A 23,044-nucleotide genomic window follows, 5' to 3' on the forward strand; every position below is an offset into this window, starting at 1 on the left:
TGGTGCACAGAGACCTGACACCCCCTCCCCCTTTCTTTTTAATACACACACACATGGCCTGCCAAGGGTTCGGGGGTATGTGGGTAAATCTTTTGGCATCGGGGCTGCCAGCATGGAGCTATGATGAATGCTGATGGCAAAGAGCATGGCCGGTTTCTGAACCAGTCACTCATGCACACTAATCAGATTCCCAGTGCATGAGGGCCAAATGGCGCCCTTCCACTGGTGAATGCTAATGTGAAGCTTGTAGGCTTGTGAAACAAGGATCTGGAGAGCCAGGAGAGATGATGACAAGGAAACATAGATGGGATCGTTCACTGGCGTGTGAGATGGCAATGCGTAAAGATTTGTATTCTTCTACAAATGAGACAAAATTGTACTTTGGCTCTGTGTGTGTACAGATTTGTGTCGGTGCTGTTGCTCATACAAGTGGTTTAATTTCTGCCCACACTCTGTGTTCATTTCATCCATATTTCTGTCCACTTTATGAAAAGCTCAGTGGATCAGTGATTACCACTGTTGCCTCACAACAACAAGGTCTGCAGTTTGATTCCACCCATGTGGCATTTGTATGGGATGAACATGTTTGTTTTGATTGATGTGGGAGAATCACTGCTTCTCACTCTGATCATTTAAACTGTCCTTGGCTTCCTTGAAGGGCACTATAGAAATCAAACGTAATAATAATTCATGTGGACAAAATGGAGCAATATCACCAAAATCATATGGGGGTGTGACCAACGTCCAAGTGAGAGACAACCAAAGGAAAAGGGACATGATGTCAAATCTGGAAGCATGTGCAGGTGTCTCATGTAGTCGCATCCACCATACCATGGAACTGCTCCGGGTTGTGGATGGCAACCACCCAGGCACATGACAGAACCATCCCTGCCTTTCAAAAGTACCACTATCTATCACAACCAGATGGTTGTCCACTGCACAGCAGCACCCGGGTCCAAATCTGAGGTAGCTGATACTGGTAGTCGCCCGGAACATCCTTTCCCTGAGCACTGGTCGTCTTTTAATCTTGCCATGAAGTAGCTAATGGCCACACAGATCCCCTCCATCTACACAGCTGCCCACACTTTTGTTTCTTTTGTGGTAGAAACATTGTATTTGATGTTATCAGAAACTCAAGATGGTCTGCAGTGGATAATTTGCTTAATGCTCATGTACCATTGTGCATTTTTTTAGTGTACAGGAGCTGCTCTTCTTTGTTTCAGAAGCTACACAGAAGTGCAGCAGCATGAATATAAAAACTGGACTTAATTCAGTCTATAAAAAAACGCCATAAAAAACAATAAATTAAAAAAGATCTAGCATGAAATGATTCAAGGGCCATTTATCAAAGTCTGTTCATTACTTTGTGTGATATCTTGTACATAAACAATAGGCAGTATCATAGACTACATCCTCCACCCTCTTTATCATTTGGTGGAGGTAACCAATGTGACCTTTTCACAGGTAAGAAAAAATGGCTGATAACCAACAAGCAAACATCATTCAAAACCAAAACAGCATGTGGCATGCCTTATTCTTTGCATCCCTGATTTGAACAGCATTGTTTTGTTTTTTTGGTTTGAATGTGTGTACATGTGTGTGTGTGTCTGGAAAAAAAATCAAATATTTCATTGTTCCTCATGCAAAATCAAAAAGAAGTATGAACAACGGCATGTTTGTTAAGTTAATGTTGATCAAATTCAACACTACTGCCTTTATATCCACATTAAATTAAGACTTTCTACCAGTTTGCCATTGGGTGCATTATGGTTGGGTGAGTACTGCTTGATGGCAAAAGTTTGAGAACTGATGACTTGGAAGGCAGCTTTCACAACAATCAAGCACCTCTCTAAGTTTACTGAATCCTTTGCACATACATATATGATGTAAGCACATTATGAAGATCCTGTCTGATCATAGGTCTGTAATAACAATGGCATATTTTGTGGCTATAAACTTTTTTCTAACTTCTGTGTGCCATTCAGTGTGGTTCTACTACTTACAGCGCTCAATGCGGTCGTCAGGGCTGGAGGAAGCCTCTCGATCAGACAGAAGGCCTGACACAGCGAAGATCTTTTTTCCACTATCTTCAACTGCCTTCAAAGCACTGCTGGGTGAGCTGCCAGGAGGGATCTGGGCACCTCCAAAGTCATACTCTTTCCCTTCAGCATCAGAGTACCGAAGGTGTGGTGAAGCCTCAGCATCCAGGCAGCCTTTGAGGCGCTTGGCTGGGGTGAAAGCAGACTGATACCCCCCTGGTGTCCCATCCCGGTCTTCTGGGGGAGAGGTGAAAGGCCTGAAAGCTCCAACACCACTATGATTAAGCATGCTGATTGGTGAGCAGTCCAGGTTAGGTGGGGCAAACTGATGGTGGAGGTGGAGCAGGGAGGGAGGAAAATCTCTGTTGGGGAATCCCGGTGGGACAGCTCCTTGGCGGTGGTACATTGATGCAAAAGTGTACGAACCATTGTTGAATGGCAAATGGACATCTTTCTCAACAGAGACTGGAACGCCAAATGGACGTGGCTGCTGGCATGGAATGGAGGCATCACGAGAAGCTTCTGCAGTAGAGGCCAGGACCATGAGTGCTGGAGAGGCCAGTGGATTGGGGAGATAGGATGAGCTCTCCATCTTGAAAGCTGCTCTGTGGAGGTCCATGTCTGGGTTGAAGGAAGAGGTTGTCAAGATTTTGGGAGGAGGAGAGAATATTCCTCCTCAGTGAGATAGGAAACAATGTCCAAGACCCTTGAAACGGGTCTACGAAACTGAGTGAATTTGGGTTGAAGAGGTCAATGAATATGTTTTATCAGGTGTAGAGCTCTTGCAAAGAGTCCAGTGAAAGGAAGGACAGGATGCTGCAACAAGTTGTAAAGTATCTGCAAATGTAAACTCAGAATAGCTTGAACTATTTTGATGTAGTTCTGACTAAGTTTGCTTTAGCTAAGTTCAGTCCAGCACATTTCATAAGCTAAGTGCTGCAGAGTCTCTTCAGTCCTGTAATCATCAATGTTTGGGTCAGTTTTGTCTTGACAAATTAAGTTGTTCCTCCTGGGTACTTAACAGACGCCTCTGAGAGCTTGTTCAAGGTGTTGTAGAAGCCACAAGATCCTGGTAGAAAGGACATCTGATGCTCCTCACATGTAGTTCTTCATCTTCTGTGTGGTCACCAAGCTGAAGGCATAAAAAGCACAATTAAATGGGGTTAATTAGTCAACATTTTAACATTATGCTTTACTAACAGATCAATGGTCTTGTTGTGAATTTCTTAAAATAATGTAAAACCTTTCATTTATTACAATACAGATTTAATATTGAAGTATAACATCATATGGCTTGACTGGAGCATCATGAAATAGTCATAAAACACACACACATACATATACAAAAAGGCAATGGATTCAGGTTTATTGAGGTTTTGATGTTCTTGATATCAACAGATGGGAAAGCAAGAATGCCCATTTCCAACTCGAGATGGCATGGTGCAACTTTTTCATGTCTGATATGATATAAATACTGGTGCCGATGCTTAACTCCTGATTCAGTACCATTAAGCTGATGACTCCCTTGGATGAAATACCAGTCTGATGCAGGTTACTTCACCAGCCATAGCCCATTTACAGCAGGGTGGAGTCAGATGTACTCCCACCCACATGCACAACACCTTTTACATTTACCATTTAGAAAGGCACATTAGGGTTTTTTATGCTGGGTTTAGGGTTTGAATAGCAATAATAATAAGTATATAAAGAGTATATACTAAGTATAAAATGAATCTACTATCGTGTTGTCAGTGACATCATCACAGCCTGCTGAACTGAGGAATACGTGTGATATGTGCCATAGGTATTAAAGGCACTGCGCTGCGGTGGTTTGAATCATATTTGTCTAATAGATTACAATTTGTTCATGTAAATGGGGAATCTTCTTCACAGACTAAAGTTAATTATGGAGTTCCACAAGGTTCTGTGCTAGGACCAATTTTATTCACTTTATACATGCTTCCCTTAGGCAGTATTATTAGACGGTATTGCTTAAATTTTCATTGTTACGCAGATGATACCCAGCTTTATCTATCCATGAAGCCAGAGGACACACACCAATTAGCTAAACTGCAGGATTGTCTTACAGACATAAAGACATGGATGACCTCTAATTTCCTGCTTTTAAACTCAGATAAAACTGAAGTTATTGTACTTGGCCCCACAAATCTTAGAAACATGGTGTCTAACCAGATCCTTACTCTGGATGGCATTACCCTGACCTCTAGTAACACTGTGAGAAATCTTGGAGTCATTTTTGATCAGGATATGTCATTCAAAGCGCATATTAAACAAATATGTAGGACTGCTTTTTTGCATTTACGCAATATCTCTAAAATTAGAAAGGTCTTGTCTCAGAGTGATGCTGAAAAACTAATTCATGCATTTATTTCCTCTAGGCTGGACTATTGTAATTCATTATTATCAGGTTGTCCTAAAAGTTCCCTAAAAAGCCTTCAGTTAATTCAAAATGCTGCAGCTAGAGTACTAACGGGGACTAGAAGGAGAGAGCATATCTCACCCATATTGGCCTCTCTTCATTGGCTTCCTGTTAATTCTAGAATAGAATTTAAAATTCTTCTTCTTACTTATAAGGTTTTGAATAATCAGGTCCCATCTTATCTTAGGGACCTCGTAGTACCATATCACCTCAATAGAGCGCTTCGCTCTCAGACTGCAGGCTTACTTGTAGTTCCTAGGGTTTGTAAGAGTAGAATGGGAGGCAGAGCCTTCAGCTTTCAGGCTCCTCTCCTGTGGAACCAGCTCCCAATTCAGATCAGGGAGACAGACACCCTCTCTACTTTTAAGATTAGGCTTAAAACTTTCCTTTTTGCTAAAGCTTATAGTTAGGGCTGGATTGGGTGACCCTGAACCATCCCTTAGTTATGCTGCTATAGACGTAGACTGCTGGGGGGTTCCCATGATGCACTGTTTCTTTCTCTTTTTGCTCTGTATGCACCACTCTGCTTTTAATCATTAGTGATCGATCTCTGCTCCCCTCCACAGCATGTCTTTTTCCTGGTTCTCTCCCTCAGCCCCAACCAGTCCCAGCAGAAGACTGCCCCTCCCTGAGCCTGGTTCTGCTGGAGGTTTCTTCCTGTTAAAAGGGAGTTTTTCCTTCCCACTGTAGCCAAGTGCTTGCTCACAGGGGGTCGTTTTGACTGTTGGGGTTTTACATAATTATTGTATGGCCTTGCCTTACAATATAAAGCGCCTTGGGGCAACTGTTTGTTGTGATTTGGCGCTATATAAAAAAAAATGGATTGATTGATTGATATGTTCAAGTTTGGTTGAATAATTCAAAAGAATATGTTAGAATCTTTGTGCATTATTTTGCTCATGGTTTGACTGCTTGTTTGACAATAGGCTGGCCCACATATGACTCCAATGTGCAAAAGAAGACTGGGATTGGATCAGATTTTATGGGGTTTTTTTCTAATCCCTGATCCCAGTGTACCAATCCGATATTTCAGATTGGCACACCACCATTTTAAACAGTATTCTCCACTTAACTTCATTGAGATTTACTAACCAGCATTTAACAAAAATTATACATTGCTTGTTGATATCACGTCATCAGATGAGATCCTTGACAGATTTTTAAATCACAAATTACCTTGTGAAGATTCCGTCTGGATTGACACCTCAAGACATTTTCATATCTATTTGCCCATCCTTCCACTTTTATCATAGACCTTCTTATGTACACAAAAGGTTTGCACTTTTCAGAGGAATGCTGTTTTTCACAGCAGAGATCAATGTCTCACCCTCGATCTGTATGTAGTGGAAAGCTGTGGAGCTGTGAATTTTTTTTAGACACTGGAAGCCAAAGCTTGAAGTCAAAGTCTTGAGGGACAAAGTGTTCTTCGTGGTTGTTGTGAAAGCAACAAATTCTAAACCTCTGGGGGAAAAGTGTCCTGAAGTTGACACTGTTGATCAAATCCTGCAAATCCTTACCCTTTGGGAAAAGCCAAGTATTTCTTAGCCAAAACGTCTCTCACTTTCCTTTCCCTTTTTTCCTTTTCCCCTTCTCACTTCTGTTTGAAATCTGTTTCAGCCTTACTAACTTTCCATCCTGAGCTCTCCAGCCCTCCTCCTCACTTCTCTCCAAATGTCTCTTCCTTGTCCTCTGTCCTTCTAAGATGTCCATTGCCTCCTCTTCCTCTCATCTCCCTCCCATTATCACTTCTCCCTCCCTTCTCCATCTCAGATCCTGGCTAAGCAGCTTACCATCTCCCAGGATCTTATTGGACCAGAACCACTTGTCTTAAGATAAGAACAGCCACTTTGCTCGTGCACATCTGATAAGACGCTCTGTGTCCCGATGTTTGGCTCAACATTCGACTCGGTGGGGCGAACACGCTCTTCATTCTCGCACCCTTCTCTTTGCTACCTTCCCTACAATCACTTCATCTAACTACTTTTAATTCTCAATTTTTACTATCTGGCTTCTCTTGCTTTTTACATCTCTCCTGTCAATCTTCTCCTCTCATCCTTTCATCTCACCCTCCCACCCCCTCTTTCCCTCACTCTCTTCTCCCTGGGGTGATTCAGATGGGTGATATCATATCAGACCTCCCCATCTGCCGTCCACGAGTCAGAGGAAATCTGACTGAGTGAATAAATTAGCCATACTTGACCTTGTGACTCCCCCGGCATTGGTGGCGACACAGCAGAATCTTCCCTCATGGGGATTAGATAGGACTGTGTGATTGGTTGGTCTGGGGAATGTAAAGACATAGCTGATGAAATAACAAATAACAGCCCAACCACCTTCAAATTGCCCTTTAGGGATAAAAATCTCTAAAATGTTAAGCATCAAATATGTAAAGTCTTAGATCAGGTAAACACCTGATGCTTGTACAAAGGTGAGTGTGGGATTTTGCGTGTCACTCTGGATTAGAAAATCAGATGACTATGCTGCAAATGTAGCCTTTCACGGGCCTTTATTTAGAGTTGTAACTATGTGCCTGTATGTTTGGCAGCAGAATATCTTACAAACACGAACATATTTCAGTGAAATCAGATTGAGACATAGAACTTGGACAAAGGAAGAGTTGATTCGATTTTGAGGCAACTACAGGTTCAGGGTCATTTTAGTTAATATTTAAATGACATCATAAGTATTCAGAAAGCACAGCAATGCCACACCCACATGTATCAGGCCAGCCCAGTTTCACGTTTTGTTTTGTTTTGGGTTTTTTTTTTTGTGATACCGTCACAAAATGCGGCACATTTTTCTGACATGGTCAAGTTTAGTTTACGATATTTAACCCTACTCTAAACCCTAGCCCTAACCATAACCCTAACCTTAAACACCATGCCAACCCCCACTCCCCGCATCACCCTGAATTTTGTGACACCATCACAAAACGTCATATGTTGTTATGACAGATCACCCACTATTAAATCACTTTTTGTGATGCCATCACAAACTGGCATACGACCGGGTTGTTCAGGCATGTAGAAAAAAAATGTTACAAGGGCTTTTAACCCTTACGTATTGTTTGGGTCAGATTTTTCCAATTTTGATATTTCACAGCAGTAAAGGGATGCTAAATGCCATTCTTCCAGCCTGAAATTTGATGAGTTTTTCTCATGTGGCCCAAAATACACACAAATAAAGTATGTTTTATACATCCAAATAATTCTGGAATGCTCTTCCCACTTTTATTTTCAGTAAAATGTATTTAAATCATACTGGCTGTTATGTTTTCATGTTTTAGAGCAAAAAAGGACATAATATTGTGTGACAGTAGATGTTTTCTCCACCAATAAATTATGTAAAACCAAAAAAACACCACTCTTCCTGCTCTCTGAAACATTAATAATTATTTGTTAAGGCCAGATAGGCTAGTTGTACATTCTAAGTAGATATTTTTTCCAGATTTTCTATTGTTAGTGAGCATAACTGTTAACCCTTACATGCTGTTTGTGTTTCATTTCTTTTTGATTTTGACACGGGAAAATTGAAAAGAAATGAAACATGAACATAAGAGTTGGAGAGTCCTTCAGGTGCTTTTTGGTAAACTCCAGGTGAGCTGCCATGTGCCTTTTCTGAAGGAGTGACTTTTGTCTGGCCACGCTACCATACAGGCCGATCGGTGGCTTGCTGCAGAGATGGTTGTCCTTCTAAAAGGTTCTCCTCTCTCCACAGAGGAATGCTGGAGCTCTGACAGAGTGACCATTGGGTTGTTGGTCACGTCCATGACTAATACTCTTCTCCCACCATCGCTGAGTTTAGATGGGTGACCAGCTCAAGAAAGAGTCCTGGTGGACTCTTTCTCTCCGATTGTTTTCATTAGTTACTTCCTCCAAACCACCAACATGTCTATTAGACCCCATTCCTACCAGGCTGCTCAAGGAAGCCCTACCATTAATTAATGCTTCGATCTTAAATATGATCAGTCTATCTTTATTAGTTTGCTATGTACCACAGGCTTTTAAGGTGGCAGTAATTAAACCATTACTTAAAAAGCCATCACTTGACCCAGCTATCTTAGTTAATTATAGGCCAATATCCAACCTTCCTTTTCTCTCAAAAATTCTTGAAAGGGTAGTTGTAAAACAGCTAACTGATCATCTGCAGAGGAATGGTCTATTTGAAGAGTTTCAGTCAGGGTTTAGAATTCATCATAGTACAGAAACAGCATTAGTGAAGGTTACAAATGATCTTCTTATGGCCTCAGACAGTGGACTCATCTCTGTGCTTGTTCTGTTAGACCTCAGTGCTGCTTTTGATACTGTTGACCATAAAATTTTATTACAGAGATTAGAGCATGCCATAGGTATTAAAGGCACTGCGCTGAGGTGGTTTGAATCATATTTATCTAATAGATTACAACTTGTTCATGTAAATGGGGAATCTTCTTCACAGACTAAGGTTAATTATGGAGTTCCACAAGGTTCTGTGCTAGGACCAATTTTATTCACTTTATACATGTTTCCCTTAGGGAGTATTATTAGACGGCATTGCTTAAATTTTCATTGTTACGCAGATGATACCCAGCTTTATCTATCCATGAAGCCAGAGGACACACACCAATTAGCTAAACTGCAGGATTGTCTTACAGACATAAAGACATGGATGACCTCTAATTTCCTGCTTTTAAACTCAGATAAAACTGAAGTTATTGTACTTGGCCCCACAAATCTTAGAAACATGGTGTCTAACCAGATCCTTACTCTGGATGGCATTACCCTGATCTCTAGTAATACTGTGAGAAATCTTGGAGTCATTCTTGATCAGGATATGTCATTCAATGTGCATATTAAACAAATATGTAGGAGTGCTTTTTTGCATTTGCGCAATATCTCTAAAATCAGAAAGGTCTTGTCTCAGAGTGATGCTGAAAAACTAATTCATGCATTTATTTCCTCTAGGCTGGACTACTGTAATTCATTATTATCAGGTTGTCCTAAAAGTTCCCTGAAAAGCCTTCAGTTAGTTCAAAATGCTGCAGCTAGAGTACTGACAGGGACTAGAAGGAGAGAGCATATCTCACCCATATTGGCCTCTCTTCATTGGCTTCCTGTTAATTCTAGAATAGAATTTAAAATTCTTCTTCTTACTTATAAGGTTTTGAATAATCAGGTCCCATCTTATCTTAGGGACCTCATAGTACCATATCACCCCAATAGAGCGCTTTGCTCTCAGACTGCAGGCTTACTTGTAGTTCCTAGGGTTTGTAAGAGTAGAATGGGAGGCAGAGCCTTCAGCTTTCAGGCTCCTCTCCTGTGGAACCAGCTCCCAATTCAGATCAGGGAGACAGACACCCTCTCTACTTTTAAGATTAAGCTTAAAACTTCCTTTTTGTTAAAGCTTATAGTTAGGGCTGGATCAGGTGACCCTGAACCATCCCTTAGTTATGCTGCTATAGACTTAGACTGCTGGGGGGGTTCCCATGATGCACTGAGTGTTTCTTTCTCTTTTTGCTCTGTATGCACCACTCTGCATTTAATCATTAGTGATTGATCTCTGCTCCCCTCCACAGCATGTCTTTTTCCTGGTTCTCTCCCTCAGCCCCAACCAGTCCCAGCAGAAGACTGCCCCTCCCTGAGCCTGGTTCTGCTGGAGGTTTCTTCCTGTTAAAAGGGAGTTTTTCCTTCCCACTGTCGCCAAGTGCTTGCTCACAGGGGGTCGTTTTGACCGTTGGGGTTTTTTCGTAATTATTGTATGGCTTTGCCTTACAATATAAGGCGCCTTGGGGCAACTGTTTGTTGTGATTTGGCGCTATATAAATAAAATTGATTTGATTTGATTTGATTTGGATCTTAACTTCTTCCATTTACAGATGATGGAGGCCACTGTGCTCACTGGGACCTTCAGCAGAAATGTTTCTGTACCCTTCCCCGGGTTTGTACCTTGAGACAATCCTATCTCAGAGGTCTACAGACAATTCCTTTGACTTCATGCTTGGTTTGTGGTCTGACATGTCCTGTCAGCTGTGGGACCTTATATGTAGAAAGGTGTGTGCCTTTCCAATTCATGTCAAATCAACCAAATTTACTCCAGGTGGACTCCAGTTAAGGTCTAGAAGCATCTCGAGGATAATCAGTGGAAACAGGATGCACCTGAGCTCAATTTTGAGCTTCATGGCAAAGGCTGTGAATACTTATGTACATATGATTTCTTAGATTTTTGTTTTTAATAAATTTGCAAAAATCAAATTTTTTTTCACATTGTCATTATGGGGTATTGTGTGGAGAATTTTGGGGGGGAAAATGTATTTCATCCATTTTGGAACAAGACGGTAACAACAAAATGTGGAAAAGGTGAAGCACTGTGGATACTTTCCAGATGCACAGTACATATAAAGACCAACTGGATGCCACCAGCAATGCAACTCACCTAAGGAAGTCACAATGTGCAAAATATTTTTTTTCATGGAACTTTTAAAAATAAATAAGGTTGGTGTTGAACACGACACATCATCAAAGGCACACAATTCTGTCTTGTGGAGCATGTAGAGCCTCCCTTTATATAAGCAAGCTTTGAAAAATGAAATGGCTTGTTTTGGACCTTTGTGACATGTATTTGTTTAAAATCTGAAAACGGGATGGTAATTAATCACATCAGTGCCTTAGGGAGAATCTTTGAAACTAGATAAATAAATAGAAAAAATATGGGATGGGTTGTGATGGTGGGAGGGCAAGGTGGCTTAGTGATTAGCACCGTTGCCTCATGGCTAGAAGGTACTAGGTTCACTTCCTACCTCGTCCTGCATGTCATTGGGACATGCAGTTAGGTGAACTGGTGACTCTAAAATGGCCATCGGTGTGATGAAAGTGAGAGTGTGAATGTGTATGTCGGGCCTGCAACAGACTGGGGGCCTGTCCGGGGTGAACACAGTGTATCACTCAGTCACTGCTGTGATCAGCTCCGGCCCCTGTGACCCTTACCTAGAAAAGTGGGTTTAGAAAATAGATGGATGGATGGATGGACCAATAGAGGTCAAAACCATATATTTGAGAAGCTGGAATCAGATATAATTTTGCATTTTTCCTTACTAATCACTGTAATTGATACTTTAAAACTTCAGGGGAGTCAAACTGACTTTATAATTGACTAATAGTTTCATCTTTACTGCCTTCAGTCATTATAATTGACTAATAGTTTCATCTTTACCGCCTTCAGTCTAGGACATTTTCTCTGATTTTATTCAATCAGATCACATTTAAATGCCACGGCCGTGAAAATTCCACGCCGTTCTGGCTTGAAAAGGTCAAATACGAAGTCTGTGCATGCAAACACAAACACTAACAAACACAAACTCACACAGTATCAAGTGGCAGCCCGGCTCACTCGGGACGTGCTTCAAAGCTGTGCTGATTACCACCCAACATCAAAGGAGAAACTCCCTGGGAAATGAAAGGAGAAAATCTTTTATAGCTATCAGCTGTCCACAACACTCATTCAAATCAATTCCCAAACTTGATCTCAGCTTTGGCACACACCAACCAACTCCCCCACATTTCCACCCCACCCTTTCTCCAGCTCCTACAAAAGTGATGAGACAAAGGAGAGAGAGCGAGTGAGAGGAAGCGAGGGCTGGGGAGATGCGAGATGTTTTACATTACCGCAAATGTACAGTGTGGAGTGTTGAGAACGGCTCACACTAACACGCCTCTGGTCTGGACACATGCCACAGAGTCACATTACATGCCTCTCCTCCTCCTCCTCCTTCACTACCTACCACAATCCATCCTGGAAATAGCACCTTGAACACAGAGCGTAATAACTTCGTTCATCTCCTTGCTGTCTCAGAGAACACGTTCTCCTCTGTAACCTCTAAAACAGGAGCGTGTCTGAGGTGTTGATAGCAAAGTAACACACTGATAAGCACCGGGATATTTCAATTTTATTATCATTACCCAGCAGGCCAGCAAGGGGCAGCAAGTGAAGGGCCTGTGTGTGGAGAAGGCAATCCAGTAAGAGGGAGCTGGATGTTCTACTACAGAGAAGCTACAGCGGGAGGTAATGCCAAGGCAGGTTTTTTTTCATTATTATTATTATTATTATTATTATTATTATTATTATTATTATAACTGATGAATCAAAAGATTTTTAAAGGCAGAAGAGAAACACAGTAGTATGACAATATGTTTATATATATATATATAAAATTTATGGGAAAGTGTCTCCAATGTCCAAACAAATAACTGTGAATTGATAAAGCCAGCAGCACAGTTTTAATATGGTCATGGCATTAATTAAACTGTTTTATTTTCATTTTACTGATTCAACGCTTTATTTAATCATGGCTTGCTGTTTTGGTGGTTTTAACCTTAAAAATTAGAACAGATTGGTAAAAGTTGTCAATATCTGCCATAAGATTACTGGCGCTAGTTATGCTCAGCACCTGTTTGTCAACTCGATCTCACGCCAAGTTTGTGACACCTTCATGAAAAGTGATTTAATCGATTAGTTTGTGATGCCTTCATGAAAGTGATTTAATCGATTAGTTTGTGATGCCTTCATGAAAGTGATTTAATCGATTAGTTTGTGATGCCTTAATGAAAAGTGATTTAATCGATTAGTTTGTGATGCCTTCATGAAAGTGATTTAATCGATTAGTTTGTGATGCCTTCATGAAAAGTGATTTAATCGATAAGTTTGTCATGCCTTCATGAAAAGTGATTTAATCGATTAGTTTGTGATGCCTTCATTAAAAGTGATTTAATCAATTAGTTTGTGATGCCTTCATTAAAAGTGATTTAATCAATTAGTTTGTGATACCTTCATTAAAAGTGATTTAATCGATTAGTTTGTGATGTCTTCATGAAAAGTGATTTAATCGATTAGTTTGTGATACTGTCATGAAAAGTGATTTAATCGATTAGTTTTTGATGCCTTCATTAAAAGTGATTTAATCAGTTAGTTTGTGATACCTTCATTAAAAGTGATTTAATCAATTAGTTTGTGATACCTTCATTAAAAGTGATTTAATCGATTAGTTTGTGATGTCTTCATGAAAAGTGATTTAATCGATTAGTTTGCGATACCTTCATGAAAAGTGATTTAATCGATTAGTTTGTGATGCCTTCATTAAAAGTGATTTAATCAATTAGTTTGTGATACCTTCATTAAAAGTGATTTAATCGATTAGTTTGTGATGTCTTCATTAAAAGTGATTTAATCGATTAGTTTGTGATACCTTCATGAAAAGTGATTTAATGGATTAGTTTGTGATACCTTCATGAAAGTGATTTAATCGATTAGTTTGTGATACCTTCATGAAAAGTGATTTAATGGATTAGTTTGTGATACCTTCATGAAAAGTGTTTTAATCTATTAGTTTGTGATACCTTCATGAAAAGTGATTTAATCAATTAGTTTGTGATACCTTCATGAAAGTGATTTAATCAATTAGTTTGTGATACCTTCATGAAAAGTGATTTAATCGATTAGTTTGTGATACCTTCATAAAAAGTGATTTAATCCATTAGTTTGTGATGCCATCGTGAAACGTGATTTAATCGATTAGTTTGTGATACCGTCATGAAAGTGATTTAATCGATTACTTTGTGATACCTTCCTGAAAAGTGATTTAATCGATTAGTTTGTGATACCTTCATTAAAAGTGATTTAATCTATTAGCTTGTGATACATTCATGAAAAGTGATTTAATTTATTAGTTTGTGATACCTTCATGAAAGTAATTTAATCGATTAGTTTGTGATACCGTCATGAAAAGTGATTTAATCGATTAGTTTGTGATACCGTCATGAAAGTGATTTAATCGATTAGTTTGTGATACCTTCATGAAAGTGATTTAATTTATTAGTTTGTGATACCTTCATGAAAAGTGATTTAATGGATTAGTTTGTGATACCTTCATGAAAAGTGATTTAATGGATTAGTTTGTGATACCTTCATGAAAAGTGTTTTAATCTATTAGTTTGTGATACCTTCATGAAAAGTGATTTAATCAATTAGTTTGTGATACCTTCATGAAAGTGATTTAATCAATTAGTTTGTGATACCTTCATGAAAAGTGATTTAATCGATTAGTTTGTGATACCTTCATAAAAAGTGATTTAATCCATTAGTTTGTGATGCCATCGTGAAACGTCATTTAATCGATTAGTTTGTGATACCTTCATAAAAAGTGATTTAATCCATTAGTTTGTGATGCCGTCGTGAAAAGTGATTTAATCGATTAGTTTGTGATACCTTCATTAAAAGTGATTTAATCTATTAGTTTGTGAAACCTTCATAAAAAGTGATTTAATCCATTAGTTTGTGATGCCGTCGTGAAAAGTGATTTAATCGATTAGCTTGTGATACCTTCATGAAAAGTGATTTAATCAATTAGTTTGTGATACCTTCATGGAAAGTGATTTAATCAATTAGTTTGTGATACCTTCATGAAAAGTGATTTAATAGATTTGTTTGTGATACCTTCATGAAAAGTGTTTTAATCTATTAGTTTGTGATACCTTCATGAAAGTGATTTAATCAATTAGTTTGTGATACCTTCATGAAAAGTGATTTAATCGATTAGTTTGTGATACCTTCATGAAAAGTGATTTACTCTATTAGGTTGTGATACCTACATGAAAAGTGATTTAATCTAATTTTGTGATACCTTCATGAAAAGTGATTTAATCTATTAGTTTGCGATACCTTCATGGAAAGTGATTTAATCGATCTCTTAGTTTGCGATACCTTCATGAAAAGTGATTTAATCGATTAGTTTGTGATACCTTCATGAAAAGTGATTTAATCAATTAATTTGTGATACCTTCATGAAAGTGATTTAATCAATTAGTTTGTGATACCTTCATGAAAAGTGATTTAATCTATTAGCTTGTGATACATTCATGAAAAGTGATTTAATTTATTAGTTTGTGATACCTTCATGAAAGTAATTTAATCGATTAGTTTGTGATACCGTCATGAAAAGTGATTTAATCGATTAGTTTGTGATACCGTCATGAAAGTGATTTAATCGATTAGTTTGTGATACCGTCATGAAAAGTGATTTAATAGATTTGTTTGTGATACCTTCATGAAAAGTGTTTTAATCTATTAGTTTGTGATACCTTCATGAAAGTGATTTAATCAATTAGTTTGTGATACCTTCATGAAAAGTGATTTAATCGATTAGTTTGTGATACCTTCATGAAAAGTGATTTACTCTATTAGGTTGTGATACCTACATGAAAAGTGATTTAATCTAATTTTGTGATACCTTCATGAAAAGTGATTTAATCTATTAGTTTGCGATACCTTCATGAAAAGTGATTTAATCGATTAGTTTGTGATACCTTCATGAAAAGTGATTTAATCAATTAGTTTGTGATACCTTCATGAAAGTGATTTAATCAATTAGTTTGTGATACCTTCATGAAAAGTGATTTAATCTATTAGCTTGTGATACATTCATGAAAAGTGATTTAATTTATTAGTTTGTGATACCTTCATGAAAGTAATTTAATCGATTAGTTTGTGATACCGTCATGAAAAGTGATTTAATCGATTAGTTTGTGATACCGTCATGAAAGTGATTTAATCGATTAGTTTGTGATACCTTCATGAAAGTGATTTAATTTATTAGTTTGTGATACCTTCATGAAAAGTGATTTAATGGATTAGTTTGTGATACCTTCATGAAAAGTGATTTAATGGATTAGTTTGTGATACCTTCATGAAAAGTGTTTTAATCTATTAGTTTGTGATACCTTCATGAAAAGTGATTTAATCAATTAGTTTGTGATACCTTCATGAAAGTGATTTAATCAATTAGTTTGTGATACCTTCATGAAAAGTGATTTAATCGATTAGTTTGTGATACCTTCATAAAAAGTGATTTAATCCATTAGTTTGTGATGCCATCGTGAAACGTCATTTAATCGATTAGTTTGTGATACCTTCATAAAAAGTGATTTAATCCATTAGTTTGTGATGCCGTCGTGAAAAGTGATTTAATCGATTAGTTTGTGATACCTTCATTAAAAGTGATTTAATCTATTAGTTTGTGAAACCTTCATAAAAAGTGATTTAATCCATTAGTTTGTGATGCCGTCGTGAAAAGTGATTTAATCGATTAGCTTGTGATACCTTCATGAAAAGTGATTTAATCAATTAGTTTGTGATACCTTCATGGAAAGTGATTTAATCAATTAGTTTGTGATACCTTCATGAAAAGTGATTTAATAGATTTGTTTGTGATACCTTCATGAAAAGTGTTTTAATCTATTAGTTTGTGATACGTTCATGAAAGTGATTTAATCAATTAATTTGTGATACCTTCATGAAAAGTGATTTACTCTATTAGGTTGTGATACCTACATGAAAAGTGATTTAATCTAATTTTGTGATACCTTCATGAAAAGTGATTTAATCTATTAGTTTGCGATACCTTCATGGAAAGTGATTTAATCGATCTCTTAGTTTGCGATACCTTCATGAAAAGTGATTTAATCGATTAGTTTGTGATACCTTCATGAAAAGTGATTTAATCAATTAGTTTGTGATACCTTCATGAAAGTGATTTAATCAATTAGTTTGTGACACCTTCATGAAAAGTGATTTAATCGATTAGTTTGTGATGCCTTCATGAAAGTGATTTAATCGATTAGTTTGTGATGCCTTAATGAAAAGTGATTTAATCGATTAGTTTGTGATGCCTTCATGAAAGTGATTTAATCGATTAGTTTGTGATGCCTTCATGAAAAGTGATTTAATCGATTAGTTTGTGATGCCTTCATGAAAAGTGATTTAATCGATTAGTTTGTGATGCCTTCATTAAAAGTGATTTAATCAATTAGTTTGTGATACCTTCATTAAAAGTGATTTAATCGATTAGTTTGTGATGTCTTCATTAAAAGTGATTTAATCGATTAGTTTGTGATGCCTTCATGAAAAGTGATTTAATCGATTAGTTTGTGATACTGTCATGAAAAGTGATTTAATCGATTAGTTTGTGATGCCTTCATTAAAAGTGATTTAATCGATTAGTTTGTGATGCCTTCATGAAAAGTGATTTAATCGATTAGTTTGTGATACCTTCATTAAAAGTGATTTAATCGATTAGTTTGTGATGCCTTCATGAAAGTGATTTAATCGATTAGTTTGTGATACCTTCATGAAAAGTGATTTAATCAATTAGTTTGTGATACCTTCATGAAAGTGATTTAATCGATTAGTTTGTGATACCTTCATAAACAGTGATTTAATCCATTAGTTTGTGATGCTGTCGTGAAAAGTGATTTAATCGATTAGTTTGTGATACCTTCATGAAAAGTGATTTAATCTATTAGTTTGTGATACATTCATGAAAAGTGATTTAATTTATTAGTTTGTGATACCTTCATGAAAGTAATTTAATCGATTAGTTTGTGATACCGTCATGAAAAGTGATTTAATCTATTAGTTTGTGATACCGTCATGAAAGTGATTTAATCGATTAGTTTGTGATACCTTCATGAAAGTGATTTAATTTATTAGTTTGTGATACCTTCCTGAAAAGTGATTTAATCGATTAGTTTGTGATACCTTCATTAAAAGTGATTTAATCTATTAGCTTGTGATACCGTCATGAAAGTGATTTCATCGATTAGTTTGTGATACCGTCATGAAAGTGATTTAATCGATTAGTTTGTGATACCGTCATGAAAAGTGATTTAATCGATTAGTTTGTGATACCGTCATGAAAAGTGATTTAATCGATTAGTTTGTGATACCGTCATCAAAGTGATTTAATCGATTAGTTTGTGATACCTTCATGAAAGTGATTTAATTTATTACTTTGTGATACCTTCCTGAAAAGTGATTTAATCGATTAGTTTGTGATACCTTCATTAAAAGTGATTTAATCTATTAGTTTGTGATACATTCATGAAAAGTGATTTAATTTATTAGTTTGCGATACCTTCATGAAAGTAATTTAATCGATTAGTTTGTGATACCGTCATGAAAAGTGATTTAATCGATTAGTTTGTGATACCGTCATGAAAGTGATTTAATCGATTAGTTTGTAATACCTTCATGAAAGTGATTTAATTTATTAGTTTGTGATACCTTCCTGAAAAGTGATTTAATCGATAAGTTTGTGATACCGTCATGAAAAGTGATTTAATCGATTAGTTTGTGATACCGTCATGAAAGTGATTTAATCGATTAGTTTGTGATACCTTCATGAAAGTGATTTAATTTATTACTTTGTGATACCTTCCTGAAAAGTGATTTAATCGATTAGTTTGTGATACCTTCATTAAAAGTGATTTAATCTATTAGTTTGTGATACATTCATGAAAAGTGATTTAATTTATTAGTTTGTGATACCTTCATGAAAGTGATTTAATCGATTAGTTTGTGATACCGTCATGAAAAGTGATTTAATCGATTAGTTTGTGATACCGTCATGAAAGTGATTTAATCGATTAGTTTGTGATACCTTCATGAAAGTGATTTAATTTATTAGTTTGTGATACCTTCCTGAAAAGTGATTTAATGGATTAGTTTGTGATACCTTCATGAAAAGTGATTTAATGGATTAGTTTGTGATACCTTCATGAAAAGTGTTTTAATCTATTAGTTTGTGATACCTTCATGAAAAGTGATTTAATCAATTAGTTTGTGATACCTTCATGAAAGTGATTTAATCAATTAGTTTGTGATACCTTCATGAAAAGTGATTTAATCGATTAGTTTGTGATACCTTCATAAAAAGTGATTTAATCCATTAGTTTGTGATGCCATCGTGAAACGTGATTTAATCGATTAGTTTGTGATACCGTCATGAAAGTGATTTAATCGATTAGTTTGTGATACCTTCATGAAAGTGATTTAATTTATTACTTTGTGATACCTTCCTGAAAAGTGATTTAATCGATTAGTTTGTGATACCTTCATTAAAAGTGATTTAATCTATTAGCTTGTGATACATTCATGAAAAGTGATTTAATTTATTAGTTTGTGATACCTTCATGAAAGTAATTTAATCGATTAGTTTGTGATACCGTCATGAAAAGTGATTTAATCGATTAGTTTGTGATACCGTCATGAAAGTGATTTAATCGATTAGTTTGTGATACCTTCATGAAAGTGATTTAATTTATTAGTTTGTGATACCTTCATGAAAAGTGATTTAATGGATTAGTTTGTGATACCTTCATGAAAAGTGATTTAATGGATTAGTTTGTGATACCTTCATGAAAAGTGATTTAATGGATTAGTTTGTGATACCTTCATGAAAAGTGTTTTAATCTATTAGTTTGTGATACCTTCATGAAAAGTGATTTAATCAATTAGTTTGTGATACCTTCATGAAAGTGATTTAATCAATTAGTTTGTGATACCTTCATGAAAAGTGATTTAATCGATTAGTTTGTGATACCTTCATAAAAAGTGATTTAATCCATTAGTTTGTGATGCCATCGTGAAACGTGATTTAATCGATTAGTTTGTGATACCTTCATAAAAAGTGATTTAATCCATTAGTTTGTGATGCCGTCGTGAAAAGTGATTTAATCGATTAGTTTGTGATACCTTCATTAAAAGTGATTTAATCTATTAGTTTGTGATACCTTCATAAAAAGTGATTTAATCCATTAGTTTGTGATGCCGTCGTGAAAAGTGATTTAATCGATTAGCTTGTGATACCTTCATGAAAAGTGATTTAATCAATTAGTTTGTGATACCTTCATGGAAAGTGATTTAATCAATTAGTTTGTGATACCTTCATGAAAAGTGATTTAATAGATTTGTTTGTGATACCTTCATGAAAAGTGTTTTAATCTATTAGTTTGTGATACCTTCATGAAAGTGATTTAATCAATTAGTTTGTGATACCTTCATGAAAAGTGATTTAATCGATTAGTTTGTGATACCTTCATGAAAAGTGATTTACTCTATTAGCTTGTGATACCTACATGAAAAGTGATTTAATCTAATTTTGTGATACCTTCATGAAAAGTGATTTAATCTATTAGTTTGCGATACCTTCATGGAAAGTGATTTAATCGATCTCTTAGTTTGCGATACCTTCATGAAAGTGATTTAATCGATTAGTTTGTGATACCTTCATGAAAAGTGATTTAATCAATTAGTTTGTGATACCTTCATGAAAGTGATTTAATCAATTAGTTTGTGATACCTTCATGAAAAGTGATTTAATCGATTAGTTTGTGATACCTTCATGAAAAGTGATTTACTCTATTAGCTTGTGATACCTTCATGAAAGTGATTTAATCTAAGTTTGTGATACCTTCATGAAAAGTGATTTACTCTATTAGCTTGTGATACCTTCATGAAAAGTGATTTAATCTAAGTTTGTGATACCTTCATGAAAAGTGATTTAATCAATTAGTTTGTGATACCTTCATGAAAAGTGATTTACTCTATTAGCTTGTGATACCTTCATGAAAAGTGATTTAATCTAAGTTTGTGATACCTTCATGAAAAGTGATTTACTCTATTAGCTTGTGATACCTTCATGAAAAGTGATTTAATCTAAGTTTGTGATACCTTCATGAAAAGTGATTTAATCGATTAGTTTGTGATACTGTCATGAAAAGTGATTTAATCGATTAGTTTGTGATGCCTTCATTAAAAGTGATTTAATCGATTAGTTTGTGATGCCTTCATGAAAAGTGATTTAATCGATTAGTTTGTGATACCTTCATTAAAAGTGATTTAATCGATTAGTTTGTGATGCCTTCATGAAAGTGATTTAATCGATTAGTTTGTGATACCTTCATGAAAGTGATTTAATCAATTAGTTTGTGATACCTTCATGAAAGTGATTTAATCGATTAGTTTGTGATGCCGTCGTGAAACGTGATTTAATCGATTAGTTTGTGATACCTTCATAAACAGTGATTTAATCCATTAGTTTGTGATGCTGCCGTGAAAAGTGATTTAATCGATTAGTTTGTGATACCTTCATGAAAAGTGATTTAATCTATTAGTTTGTGATACATTCATGAAAAGTGATTTAATTTATTAGTTTGTGATACCTTCATGAAAGTAATTTAATCGATTAGTTTGTGATACCGTCATGAAAAGTGATTTAATCTATTAGTTTGTGATACCGTCATGAAAGTGATTTAATCGATTAGTTTGTGATACCTTCATGAAAGTGATTTAATTTATTAGTTTGTGATACCTTCCTGAAAAGTGATTTAATCGATTAGTTTGTGATACCTTCATTAAAAGTGATTTAATCTATTAGCTTGTGATACCGTCATGAAAGTGATTTCATCGATTAGTTTGTGATACCGTCATGAAAGTGATTTAATCGATTAGTTTGTGATACCGTCATGAAAAGTGATTTAATCGATTAGTTTGTGATACCGTCATGAAAAGTGATTTAATCGATTAGTTTGTGATACCGTCATCAAAGTGATTTAATCGATTAGTTTGTGATACCTTCATGAAAGTGATTTAATTTATTACTTTGTGATACCTTCCTGAAAAGTGATTTAATCGATTAGTTTGTGATACCTTCATTAAAAGTGATTTAATCTATTAGTTTGTGATACATTCATGAAAAGTGATTTAATTTATTAGTTTGTGATACCTTCATGAAAGTAATTTAATCGATTAGTTTGTGATACCGTCATGAAAAGTGATTTAATCGATTAGTTTGTGATACCGTCATGAAAGTGATTTAATCGATTAGTTTGTAATACCTTCATGAAAGTGATTTAATTATTAGTTTGTGATACCTTCCTGAAAAGTGATTTAATCGATAAGTTTGTGATACCGTCATGAAAAGTGATTTAATCGATTAGTTTGTGATACCGTCATGAAAGTGATTTAATCGATTAGTTTGTGATACCTTCATGAAAGTGATTTAATTTATTACTTTGTGATACCTTCCTGAAAAGTGATTTAATCGATTAGTTTGTGATACCTTCATTAAAAGTGATTTAATCTATTAGTTTGTGATACATTCATGAAAAGTGATTTAATTTATTAGTTTGTGATACATTCATGAAAGTAATTTAATCGATTAGTTTGTGATACCGTCATGAAAAGTGATTTAATCGATTAGTTTGTGATACCGTCATGAAAGTGATTTAATCGATTAGTTTGTGATACCTTCATGAAAGTGATTTAATTTATTAGTTTGTGATACCTTCCTGAAAAGTGATTTAATGGATTAGTTTGTGATACCTTCATGAAAAGTGATTTAATGGATTAGTTTGTGATACCTTCATGAAAAGTGTTTTAATCTATTAGTTTGTGATACCTTCATGAAAAGTGATTTAATCAATTAGTTTGTGATACCTTCATGAAAGTGATTTAATCAATTAGTTTGTGATACCTTCATGAAAAGTGATTTAATCGATTAGTTTGTGATACCTTCATAAAAAGTGATTTAATCCATTAGTTTGTGATGCCATCGTGAAACGTGATTTAATCGATTAGTTTGTGATACCGTAATGAAAGTGATTTAATCGATTAGTTTGTGATACCTTCATGAAAGTGATTTAATTTATTACTTTGTGATACCTTCCTGAAAAGTGATTTAATCGATTAGTTTGTGATA

General features: G+C 35.8%; 1 protein-coding gene across 3 annotated transcripts in view; it reads right to left on the minus strand.

Annotated features, from left to right (window-relative positions):
• The window catches only part of rnf220a (ring finger protein 220a), a 507,503-nt gene extending 495,563 nt beyond the window's left edge, over positions 1–11,940 (minus strand). The window contains exons 1-2 of one of the 3 annotated variants that reach the window (XM_034183510.1): positions 11,818–11,940; positions 2,004–3,171 (exon numbers count right to left, since the gene is read on the minus strand). In XM_034183510.1, the coding sequence (XP_034039401.1) occupies positions 2,004–2,658 (655 nt within the window). In that variant the 5' untranslated portion in view covers positions 2,659–3,171; positions 11,818–11,940. The remainder of the gene's footprint in view (positions 1–2,003; positions 3,172–11,817) is intronic. The other 2 variants (XM_034183509.1, XM_034183511.1) reach the window with 2 other exon arrangements.
• Between the last annotated feature and the right edge of the window lie 11,104 nt (positions 11,941–23,044).

Source organism: Thalassophryne amazonica, chromosome 12, assembly GCF_902500255.1.
Source record: "Thalassophryne amazonica chromosome 12, fThaAma1.1, whole genome shotgun sequence".
Lineage (NCBI taxonomy): Eukaryota > Metazoa > Chordata > Actinopteri > Batrachoidiformes > Batrachoididae > Thalassophryne > Thalassophryne amazonica.